The sequence below is a fragment of the Astatotilapia calliptera genome, chromosome 23, assembly GCF_900246225.1.
Source record: "Astatotilapia calliptera chromosome 23, fAstCal1.2, whole genome shotgun sequence".
Classification (NCBI taxonomy): domain Eukaryota; kingdom Metazoa; phylum Chordata; class Actinopteri; order Cichliformes; family Cichlidae; genus Astatotilapia; species Astatotilapia calliptera.
The window spans coordinates 304,056-316,194 of record NC_039323.1 but is presented as its reverse complement, the minus strand read 5'-3'; the positions used below and the strand labels follow the sequence as shown (position 1 = coordinate 316,194).

The window sequence follows — 12,139 nt, the reverse complement described above, 5'->3', positions numbered from 1 at the left end:
TAGGTATGAAAACAGGCAAAGTTGCCATTGCCCCGTTAGATCTAATCTGAATCCGTGTTTTTGTTTGTTTGTTTGTTTGTTTGTTTGTTTGTCATTGATACACTAATCTGGAGCTGTTCCGCTCCCAGTGAGCTATTTTAGAATAAAATAAAAGCTTGCTGTGTATTTGATATTCTGTTATTCAGTAGAAAACATCTGCATACATGCGTGTGTACGTGTGAGATTAAAACACGCGCACTGACAGTAATGTGGGCTATACTTTAAACATATAGATCTCCTACGTTGCTAAGAAACCACATGTCTCCATTGTTTTTGATCACTGAATTGTGGCTTCCACTAATTAAAACGAGTGAAAACGGCAACTAATTGGTTCATCGCACGCAGATGTCACGCTCTGTAGACGCTGTTTCCTCTGCGTGTTTTAACCGTGTCATTCAGCTGCTTTCTCAGCGGGAGGCTTATAAAAGCTTATAAAACGTTTTTAAAATCAATTTGCTCATGACAAAATCCTTCTGCTATAAATTCTTCTTCTACGCCTGTGAACTTTTGAAATTTCCTGAACACGATCTTGAGAGCGAGCGAGCGAGAGCTGTGCACGTCATCACTGGGGGAGGCACCAGAGGGCTGGGTTAGAGGGAGTAGTCGGGAAGCAGGAGAGAGGAGCGCGCTATAAGAAGAGAGAGCCCAGCAGGAGCGTCAAAACATTTAAAGCAAGACCGAAAGGAAAACGCCAGCGCGCTCAGAATGAAGACTTGAATCTCGAGAGAATTTTATTTTTGTTTGTTTGTGTTTTTCATGTAAGGACTATTTCAGGAATCTGCAAGTATTAAAAAACCAGGAAAGAAAAGAAAGTGCCGTCCGGCGTCGCTCTCCGTGTGTGTCAGCGCGCTGAGGTATCCTGGATGAGCGCAAAGTGTCAGCTTCAGCACCCGAGGAGAGGACAGCTCCGCTCTGTCTGCTCCTTTTTGGACCTCCAGTCCAAAAACTCTCCTTCGGCTTCTGATGTCCACACTTGGAGTTTGACACTGTGCGCCCCATACAAGCCGGGAAGAAGTGTAAAAGGAAGATCCAGTGACGGAGAGAGCCGCGACCGACTGTGTGCTCAATATGTACCAGGGGCATTTACAGGTAAGGAGGCAGGATGTGCACGTCTCAATTAAGATGGAAAACGAAATGTTGCAGTTGTGATGGAACAAATGAACAAGATTTGGATGCATTTGTAGTTCATGTTAAGAGCTTTTCTGTTTTGTTTTGTTTTTTCATTCCTTGTGGGTTTAGTAATCTCGAGGCACTGCTGTTTCGATGTTGACGCCGTATTTACCTGAGAGACGTCTGCTGATGCGGGCCCTTCAAGTTTTGGGGGGGAAATTTGCTCAAAGAGGCTGTTAATACGTGAATTTAGTCCAGCACTCGAGTCTGCTACAGCCTTCATTAGCTGCGGTAATCACCGGGGAGACGGAGGGAGTGAAGGGCACTGTGGCGCGCCAACTGCAAGTGCAGGTGCGTGCCAAAGGTAAACAGGAGGCAAACCTCGTCTGTTTAACCAGGCAGCCCGTGACATCGCAACAAATCACTCGCGTGACGTCACGCAATTTGACGTCAATTTTCAGTCAGCTCTTAATAAGAGCCTGAAACTCATCTGAGACGTTAAAACGAGGCGAGCTGACGACGATCAGCTTTCTGACTTCAGCAGAGACCGGAGGGTTACAGTGAGCAGCTTCCAACAGCTGCATGTGTGGCGTGCGGTACAATCACACGCTGTCACATAAACAGTAACCCCCTCCTCTGCGGTTAATGTTAGCCTCTGCTTTGCTTTATAAACATGGAGTGAAATTTACACGGCTGCTTGACAAAGATACATTCGTTTCCAGACAGCTGATTATGTAATAAAAGACCAGCAGTCCTGAGTCAGTACTCGGGAGCTTTGAAGACCAACATTTAATATTTCATGATATATTACTCAAGCAGCGGTATTCATTGAAAATGCCAACAGTTCTTGCCTGGATGACCACGGACGTGTTTGTTATGGGAGGGTCAGCGGAAAACCTCAGAAACTGGATGATTTTTTAAAAAGGAGAAAATCACGTGCTTTGAATCAAAGTTTTCTCTGTTACATTCATGTTTCAGTTGTCAGACACTTTCTGTGTTTTTCATCACATGCACGCAAGTCATTACACTCTGTGCCATGTTTAGATCACAGCTGTAACAAAACACTGTGCTTTCTAAGAGATTATACGGAAGTTATTTAGCAGCAGTGAGTAATGGGAATATTTTTGCTTTGACATCCGCTTGTGTAAGGGATACATTTATTTTTCCATCCCTTTCTCCTTGAAGTAAAGTGTTTGCTTCTGGGAGAGCATATGAAATCTGAGCTATCTAAATCGGTAACACTATCAGACTCTTGTCGGAGAGACACTGGAACTGATAGCATGGCTTCTTTGGGCATAAAGGAGGACTGTTTTTCCTCGAAGAGAAGAGGCTAATATGCACATTTGTCAGCGCTTTTTTGCAGAAATTAATCAACGTGGAACACTTTTAGAGTTGTTCGCTCTTCATAACAGTTTAAATTGTATCACACACAGTCAGTAAAACATGAAGTGCACGTCCGTTATGTTTGCATTTTCATTTTTGCATCAAGCATTTCACAGGCCTAATGTGACCTCCAAATTTATGCTGGAGGTGGAAATCACTGGGCGTAATGGGTCGCCGGAATTTCAAGTGAAGCTCACACTGCACACACTTTGTGATGCATTACTGGGATAGGAAATCCGTCAGTCAGAGCTATCAGATTTCCTATCCCAAAGTAGCTACACTTGTAAGTTCTCCTTTATTACACAATTGTCAGTCAGCACGATTTGTCAGCTTATGAATGTTGCAGCTCAGGAGGCAGCTGGCTGGGGAGCGAGATAAGAATGTCCAGTTTCCATCTTACCATTTCTTATTTGATAACCTTCTCCTTTCCCTGCGACCTGGACAAGCGGAGCATGTGCGGGCCAGTGTGCAGTTTAATCCAAGGCTTTCTGTATTTCCATAAACACATTTTGCATAAGTGCAGGGGATATTCACACAATGAAACATTATTGGATGAATCAAATATTTTGGCCTGTGCATGGTCTCATGATTGATGCCAAGTGTTGGTTGGCTGTTGAGGATTGTGGTCTGCAGAGAGCTGCTGGCAGAAATACAATGCTGGACTTGTGTCTGCTATTTTTTTCCAGTTATTCTTTTTCCCCTAAATGAACCCTAAACACATGGGTAATGATAACACCCAGCATCCAGGCAGTTACAAATGTGTGTTTGCGTGTTATGGTATAAAACGTGACATCGAGAAACGTTTTACCTTTAAGAGAAGGGTAAACCAAAGGTGTGTAACAGCTGCTCATCTTTATCAAAAAGCTACAAAACATACTGTTTCTGTTACTTCCCTGCATATTTCACTTGTATACAGTAGTACATTTATTAAAGTTTAAGATTTAGTACACCCATTCTTCATCAAACTACATGAGAACATTTCAATTTGTACACTGCAATCGCTGAATTGGCTTTAGCTGCTTTGGTATTCGTGTTTACAGTATATCTAATTAGTGCGTGTACTGTGTGTATAAAACATACTGGCTTAATGGAAGCGACGCTCCAAGGCCTTTAGATGTTTGCTCTGTTAAGCGCAACATGATTACGTAATTTGATTACCATTTTTCAAGGCCCTCGGGGAGCATCTCAGATGGATGCTTTCGCTGATCAGAAGTAGATCAAGTCTCTTAAGATCACAGTCATTCACATCAATATTGTATTAGACGTGTACTAGATTTACTCATACAGTTTGCTGTCTTGGGTGAAAGCTTCTTAGTTTGCATTTCATTTCCTTGTCTTTTATTTGTCACAGCATGGCGCATATCTTTGTATTTTTGGGTTCTTCTCAGTGCAATCAGCCAAAAGCTTTTCTCAGAGCTATATTCATGTATTCAAATGCAAAGAGTATTTAGAGTATTTAAAAGTAGAATGGGAGGCAGAGCCTTCAGTTTTCAGGCCCCTCTTCTGTGGAACCAGCTTCCAGTTTGGATTCAGGAGACAGACACTATCTCTACTTTCAAGATTAGGCTTCAAACTTTCATTTTTGCTAAAGCATATAGTTAGGGCTGGACCAGGTGACCCTGAATCCTCCCTTAGTTATGCTGCAATAGCTGCTGGGGTTTCCCATGATGCATTGAGTTTTTCCTTTCCAGTCACCATAGACCACAGACCTCTGCACTGAATCACACAATCTCTGTCTCTCTTCCACAGCATGTCTTTATCCCGTCTTCCTTCTCTCACCCCATCCCTAGCTTTCTTCCTGTTAAAAGGGAGTTTTTCCTTCCCACTGTCGCCAAAGTCCTTGCTCATAGGGGGTCATATGATTGTTGGGTTTATTGTAGGGTCTACCTTACAATATAAAGCACCTTGAGGCGACTGTTGTTGTGATTTGGCGCTTTTTAAATAAAATTTAATTGAGTAAAAATAAATTGTGGTAATCGGATGACCTGTATATCCTATTAAACACAAATATTAGAATATTCAAATATAACTACTCTGAAAATTTAAACAATGCTTAGTGGATAAAACCTTTTGGAGAACTTAAAAATATTAATGAATCAACAGATTCAGAAAAAACAAGGGAGCATACAAGAGCGTCAGGGTATCACAACCCAGCAAGAGAACGTATGCAAGCATGCATGTAACATCCTGAAACACCCTTTCATCGGTCGGAGCTGTGCAATCAATCAGGCTGTACTTCATGTATGTTAAACTCTTAATGTTGTTGTTGTAAGGTTTTTATCAGCGCCTCTCCCACAGCTGTGGCGGTCAGCTTGAGGGACAGCAGAGGACTCCCGGAAGCTTTTTCCACTATTTTAAAGTCTCCTTGATTTAATGAACCATGGTCTTGATTAAGAGCCATTTAATAGGCCTGACTATTTCAGGAGCCAGGATAATGAGTGAAATCAGGTGGCATCCGGCTGGAACAAAAGCTCCACAGACAGTACTGCTCTCCTTGTTGAAAATATGTAGCGGGGCTTGAAACCTGTAGACGTCCTAACTACTGTAACACTTACAAACCGTTACATTATGGATGTTCAGGAGATTAGCAGCCCCTCAAACCCTGAACATTTATTATTCACCATTTATTTTTTCTTAAGAGTCTCAGTGGTTGTTAAAATCATGGTCTCTCTCACTGTCTGATGGTATCAGGGCATTCTAACTTTTCAATATATATGAGACTACTGTCTTATAAGGTGGCGAAGTTGGCCATTCAGGAGAGACACAGAGTAGAGTCGTTCGTAGGGACTGAGATGAGATGTTTTGGCTTCTGGATTTCTACTAGCTAAGGTGTTGATGGTATGTCTGCCTGGAAGGAGAACCCAAGGCAGACTCAGGACATGCTCGGGATTATATCTTTTGTCTGGCATGGGAATGCCTGGGTGTCCCAGATGACTTAGAGAAGGTAGGTGGGGAGAGGGAGGTCCGGGCATGTCTGCTTTAAATGTTTCCCCTGCAACCTGGACTCATAGGAGTGGCAGAAGATGAACGGATAGATGGATGGAGGCACTGGGGTCTGAACTTGCGTTTAAACTTCCCTTATTTTTACTTCCACTTATCAAAACATCAAAACCAACTGCAGTATCTTGTCTATGTACTCCTCGTGTCCCCAGAACATCTCTGATTTTTCAGGGCTTAGAGACAGGTCCTCCAGGGACAGCAGATTTTTGGGTCCTGTTTGTTGCTGGGTAGGGACTTCATGAATCCACTTGTGCTAGTGCAAATGGTTTATTGGATTGGTATATGCAGAAATTGGAGGCTGAGTGGTGTCCTCGAGCTGTTCCTGAGCAGTGTTTGCAGCGTAGTGGGGTGCACTGTCTTTCTTGGGGACACAGCTGCTGTTAGGCCAGTGCCATCGCCACCATGTTTTTTTCTTTGCATGTATTGGGTAAAAAGGTTCATTTAAGTGGTGCTACGGGCCTTACGGACTAATTTACATACATTTAGATAGAAGTACTGCTTTGAAGCATTGTCCTGCTGCATATTCTGTGAAGTCATGCACAGCTGTTCTGTGCCATGAACACTAGTTTAACATTTGTGGTATTTAAAGTATGGCTCGTCTGTGAAGCACTTTGTTGTACCTGTGACTTTTAAATGTGCTATAGAAATAAAATTGAAATTGAAATTGAATTAAAAATATAAAAAATACACATTTTCCAAACCAGAGAATTGCTGACTCGCGCCAAATATGTCTTTATACAGAGAGGAAAAAAATGTCTAATTAACCACAAGATAAACAACCTGAAAGATTTGCCTTCTGCCGCTGCTTTCTAAGGTAGCCTACGTAGCCGACATCCAGCCTTCAGTCACTGGGCTTTTCTACTTCCCCTGTTTGGGTAGTTAAGGCTGAATAGAGACCCTGAGCAGCTTGTGGAGCTTGTAAAGCGGACTAGACGGAGACTAAGAGGGATTCAAGCATTCATCAGCAGCTGTTGCCCTATAAGCAGATTGAGGAAAAAAGGGATTGTTCTTCTTGCCACGGAGAATGGGAATTTTGTCATGGCTGTGTGCAGGCAGGCAGGGAGAGAGGACCCAAAATGCAGGACTCACAAACGCAGGAACTAAAGGGTGAACCTTAAGCAGATTTATTGATGTGCACAAACTGAACAGAACTGAACTGCGAATACAAAACTAAACTAGCAAGCAGGCAGGTCGGCAAACTGAACACACAGGGGAGGTATGAAGGTACGACGCGACAGCGAGCAGGGGAAGACGCTAAATACAAGAGGTGAACAGAGCTAAGAGGAAACAGCTGGGAGACACGGCTGATGCTGATTACACTGACGAGACAGGGAGAGCACAAAGCTGAACGCACAGACATAAGGCACAGACCTACAAAGTAAAACAGGAAGTACACGACAGACAGAGAGATCCAGACGAGACACAGAACTTAACAGACGCAGAAAGCAGATAAAATAACACCGTGGACAGACAGAAGGAAGAGACAGAGACCGGGAGACCAAATAACAAAACCTAAAAACAAGAACTCAGGAAGTGCTACCAAAACTAGGAAGCTGAAATACTAGGACAGAACCAAAACAGACAGTCATACTTTGTAATAAAATCAAAAGGAAAAGTACAAAAGCAAAAACACTGGGTCACTGGCCCAGGACCGTGACAAATTTTGTTATTCACTGTCATCTGTCCTTTCTTTGAACACCCGCCCATTCATGAAACAGAATAATCAAAAAAGGAGGAAAAAAGGACATTAAGTCCAGATGTGGGTGTGAATGATGTGACAAGAGGTTGGGCTGAGGAGAGCGGACGGAGGAGAAAAAGGGTCATGATGCAGTCATGTCACATTGTACTGAATATTCATCTCTTTCCTGTTAAATCCAGGCTCCAGTCTGTCCTTTGGAATCACAGTTTCCTGAATAACCACCTGCTCTCTGACTGGGATGACTTGGAGGATTCATATCTTCCTGGATCTTAGTCATTCATAAGGGCACAATTCATTAGTGCCCAGCTTTAACATAAGGAAGCTGTGGTATATGTGCAGTATGTTTATATCATTCACACCTTAAGAGTACATTTCTATAGACCGTGGCTCAAAATGTGCACTGCTCAGCGTTTTGAGGACTCTTTTAAAACCGCTGGACTCGGTTGCTATTATACAGTTTTTTGCAGACAGGAGCTTCTCTACACCAAAGCAGTGCAGCAGCTCACAGAGTAGCAGAGCAATTAGGCTGACTGTCTTAGCTAGTGACACACACAAAATCGCCCTCACCAAATGTTAGCACAACTTTGCAAGCTTTCTCAAACGGGAAGCCTGTAACCGAGAGAGGATGCAATCGACGTAAGGAACCCGGCTTCACGGCTTCACAGCTCTACACCATCATCTCTGTTCGCTGATTTCCTCCGGGTGTCTTTCTGCCTCAAGTCTGTTAACACGGCAGCCCTCCCAACCCCACGCCGAGAGTCCCCTGAGCTACTGTACAGAGCCACATTTTTCCTCCCACAAAAGTAGGACAAGCCTCAGCATCTTTGTCACTGGAAGCGGAGGGGCTGTGCAGAAGAACGGGTAGCCCATCCATCTCTTTCACCCGACCCATTCATAACAGCCATTCTCCAACTGGGAATTAATTTGCTCCAGAAACCAGACATACGAGGGCCTGAGTGCGGAGAGCGCATGTGTTTGGGCCTCCAGGGATATATAGGAGGTGTCATGGATGAGAGCTGTTGGTAAACAAATACGCAGGTTCACTGTGCCAGATGTGAGCATCACCTCCACGGGGCTTCCCGCTGATAAGTTAGTTTGGCCCCTCCTCTGTAAATTCACCAGATAGATTTACTGCATGCATGTATAGCGCTTTATCTACTGCCACTGGTCTAAATATATTAACATATATCATTTTCAAAAGACATTTCTTTCAGCAATTTATTGTCAATAATAATTTTGAAAAATGGCTCTGAGAGTTTACCAGAGACAAAAGTGAAGACTTTAAAACTGATAGTTTCACCTACATGAAGCAGTCAAGAGGTAGAAATGTGTATTTAAGATCTTTAGTAGTGCAAAATGTGCCAGTCTTCAGAAACGTAGTTCTCGTCCAGATTTAGTTCAGCTCGTGTGAACACATGATTAGCTGCTTTTGGTTGCCCAGCCTGTCACTTCAACTCAAGCTAAGGCCCCAACTCTGCATCCTGTTTTTGCTCTGAGTTTATTTCTGCCATTTTGGGGCTTCTTTCGAGATTTTGGTCTGTTCTTCATTAGCCGTGTGTTTTGGTAACAAAAGAAATGACGCTTTCATGCAGTGAGCATTGTCCTAATTGTATCCCAACCACTCGCCTCTTTACTTTGTTTATGTAAATGACAAAAGTGATCCCACCGGTGTAATTTGAGCTCAGATCTTTCAGTCACTTTGGTAATGGATGGACAGGCAAGCTTGAAAGTGCCAACATTAAAGGAAAGATGCGACATGTAAGCGTTAGCGCCGCACGGACATGATTTGACTGGCCAAACTGGTTCTTCTGTGCTTGAAACATTATCACAGCTTAATAAAGTGACGTAACGCTGTTTCTAACAAAATCAGTTTCAAATTCATTTATTTGTTTCCCGCAGCCTAATATCTCCCATTTATGGGATACAAGTAACTTTTTAACGTCTCGTGAGTAGAAACAGACGGCGAGAGAGAGAGAGGGGCCACAGGAAACTGCAAATAGTCGGGTCTATCCGAAGGTTGTTGCTCCATGGGGAACGCTTGAAATCCCGCTCTCAAATTCACCGTCCCTGCTGTTTTAATGTGAGAATCTGTTTTTGTGCCCCGAGCAAGAGATACTCATCTTTTGATTTGCTGACTCCCAGCTTCCTGCCTTCTGTATTTGAACCTAGACTAGCAACTTCACCATCAGTGCTCAGCCTTATACAATGGCTCTTCCTCTGTGAACCAGTAATCTTGTCAGATAATTGCAGGAGAACACTCCACATAAACCAAGGTCTGCAAATTATCACATCAATTAGTATGTACCCACAAACACCAATTACATCCCTCTCATGATCACCACTAATGACAATTTGAGCACTCTGTCGCAGCCCTGTACTTACAACCAAGTGCTACCCAGCAGTTTACAGCTGTGAGAAGCAAGCTGTTTGTAGAGACGCCAAAATAATGAAACTCTGAACTAAAGCTGCTCTAATTTCCTTTAATTTTAAGAAGCTTTTGCCACATGAAACACTAATTTGTCAAAGCTCTCCTGTGTAAGGCTGTAGTGAAAAAGGAGCCTTTGATGTTATTTGTAAATGCGGAGTGAAGGATGAAGTGTGGAGGATAATGATACTGTAGCTGAAAAATGTGTCAATTAAACACTTTGTGCAAAGATATGCTGCAGAAATTGTGAGTATGAGATTTGTTTAGGCTTTCTTGATGGATGGATTTACAGCAGCGCCCCTCTACTATTGTTCACTGAGCTACTTCCAGTGGAGTTCACCTACTCTATGAGTTTCTGTGCAAGTCTGTCTGTTGGAAGCAAGCGAGCAAGGAATTGCCTTGCATTTCTATAAATACCTGTGAGACACACAGTTAATGAATTCCCTGGCAGAAGTTCAGAGTTGGGTTACAGAGCAGAGCTTAAAGAGGAGCTGGGTGTACAGCTGGGATGCATGTATGTGCAAGTGTGCGCCAGCTGAGAGGGCTAAAGGCAGGAAAGCATCGCAGCAGAGCAGGACTAACTTCTCACCTGGGGCAGTCCCACATGCCACTCTCCATATGCAAATCATCTCACTCTTGTGCATGTGCAGGTACAAGCTAAGAATATGTGTGTATATTTCTCCAAATGCACATGTGGTACCTGCATGCAGTTGTCTGCATGGATGCATCCATATGCCCTTGAGCATGCATGTTCACACAAGTGTAGATAATGAGGCAAGGCACGTTTGTGTGATTCATATTCCTCCACATGACAGGAGCTGCAGCGTGCCAGAGAGGAGGTCAAAAGACCCCGCTCGCATGGCATCTCCCCACACATGCATGGAATGAACAATACTGTTTGGCAGCTAAATGGGTGATGCTATATTAATACTATCTACACAAAACTAGAGATGGACCGATCCGATATTACGTATCGGTATCGGTCCGATACTGACCTAAATTACTGGATCGGATATCGGAGAAAAATAAAATAGAAGTCAATTACTATATATAGTAACTATTAAGTCTAATATATATATATATATACCCTAGTAAGCTATAGTACTTTTTCCTTTGGGAAGGTACCATCTGTGCAGTCTGCAATTTTGTTGAAGAAAGATGTTGAATCTATTTAATATTTCTTGAAAAATAATTGATTTCTGTGCATTTTTTTTTTCACACTGCATCAAATTAAGGTTGATTACGTCGATTAAGCATCATGAGGTGGAGCGTGAGGGGTGGTTCCCTATTTTTTATTTATTTATTTTTGTTGTTGCTGGGAGTTGGAACTCTATTAGTTAGGTTGCTTAATATATATGCTAAGTACTCTTTAAAATACCAGAATAGGGAGGATGGTGCAGGTTTAAGTTTATTAGATTGATCAGTATTGCTGAACTATGAAATATTATTTTTTGCATACAGGTATAACAGAATAGCTTTAGTGTAGTTGTTGTTTTAAACTTGAGTATGAACTTATACAAAATGCAGCAAGATATTAAAAAACAGTTTTGTTGATTAAAAAACACTATATCGGATTCATATCGGTATCGGCAGATATCCAAATTTATGATATCGGTATCGGTATCGGACATAAAAAAGTGGTATCGTGCCATCTCTACACAAAACACCCGCAAGGAAACACCCGTGTGGTAAAGGTTCACAGAACCAAAGTCTTTCCTTTAACGGTGTTTGTACATGACCAGACCTGCTGCATCCCAGATAAACATGACTTTTTTAATCTTAGGTTTGGTGAGAAACAACATATTGCATCGCATGCGTAACTGGAACTCATAAGGCCATTACATGGTCACATGTCACTGTTAACATATGACAGATAAAAGCTGTGACTGAAAATGTTCGATGACTAATAAAACTAACACTGAGACATAGTGAATACTGGTGGATAGTATTTTGGGGATTCTGTGGTATTAATACTGCAATAAAGCATCTGAATGATTTGATAAGGACGGTGATGACAAAGGCAACGGTTGAGCTCCAAAGCACCTGGGTCAGAATCACCAACTCTATCAGGATGTCAACAAAATACCTGATTCCTCATTTTGATCAAATGTGGAACATAGAAAAGTGTTACAACGTCATAGTAAAACTGACCTTTGACCTTTGGGATAGAAGTCAGCATCGGTTATTATTTGGTTAAATCACATGTTTTTGTAACCACTTCATCCTCATGAATTATTTAAAAAAATACAACTAATTTATTCAAATAAGAATTCTGACTCGTGACAAAATGTGAATTCAGATTCTGAGGCTGAGAGTTTCTCTTCTGGGGAGAGCGACTGATATATGTAGAGTAAAATAGATGAGAAATCATGTTTGTTTGGCTTTCAGTGGAAGCAGCCGGCTAATATTTTAACGCAAAATGTCGATTCTTGTTTTGAAAACGAGGACTTTAGGAAGCAGCTCAGACAGTCTCAGCGTGTCCC

The 12,139-nt window shown here is 42.3% G+C and overlaps 1 protein-coding gene across 5 annotated transcripts in view; it reads left to right on the top strand.

Moving 5' to 3' along the window:
• Positions 1 to 661: 661 nt before the first annotated feature.
• The window catches only part of pex5la (peroxisomal biogenesis factor 5-like a), a 113,917-nt gene continuing 102,439 nt past the window's right edge, over positions 662 to 12,139 (top strand). For 4 of the 5 annotated variants that reach the window (XM_026159994.1, XM_026159991.1, XM_026159990.1 and 1 more), the window contains exon 1: positions 1,050 to 1,128. In XM_026159994.1, the coding sequence (XP_026015779.1) occupies positions 1,108 to 1,128 (21 nt within the window). In that variant the 5' untranslated portion in view covers positions 1,050 to 1,107. Of the gene's footprint in view, positions 1,129 to 12,139 lie in introns of all 5 variants that reach the window. The other variant, XM_026159993.1, reaches the window with a different exon arrangement.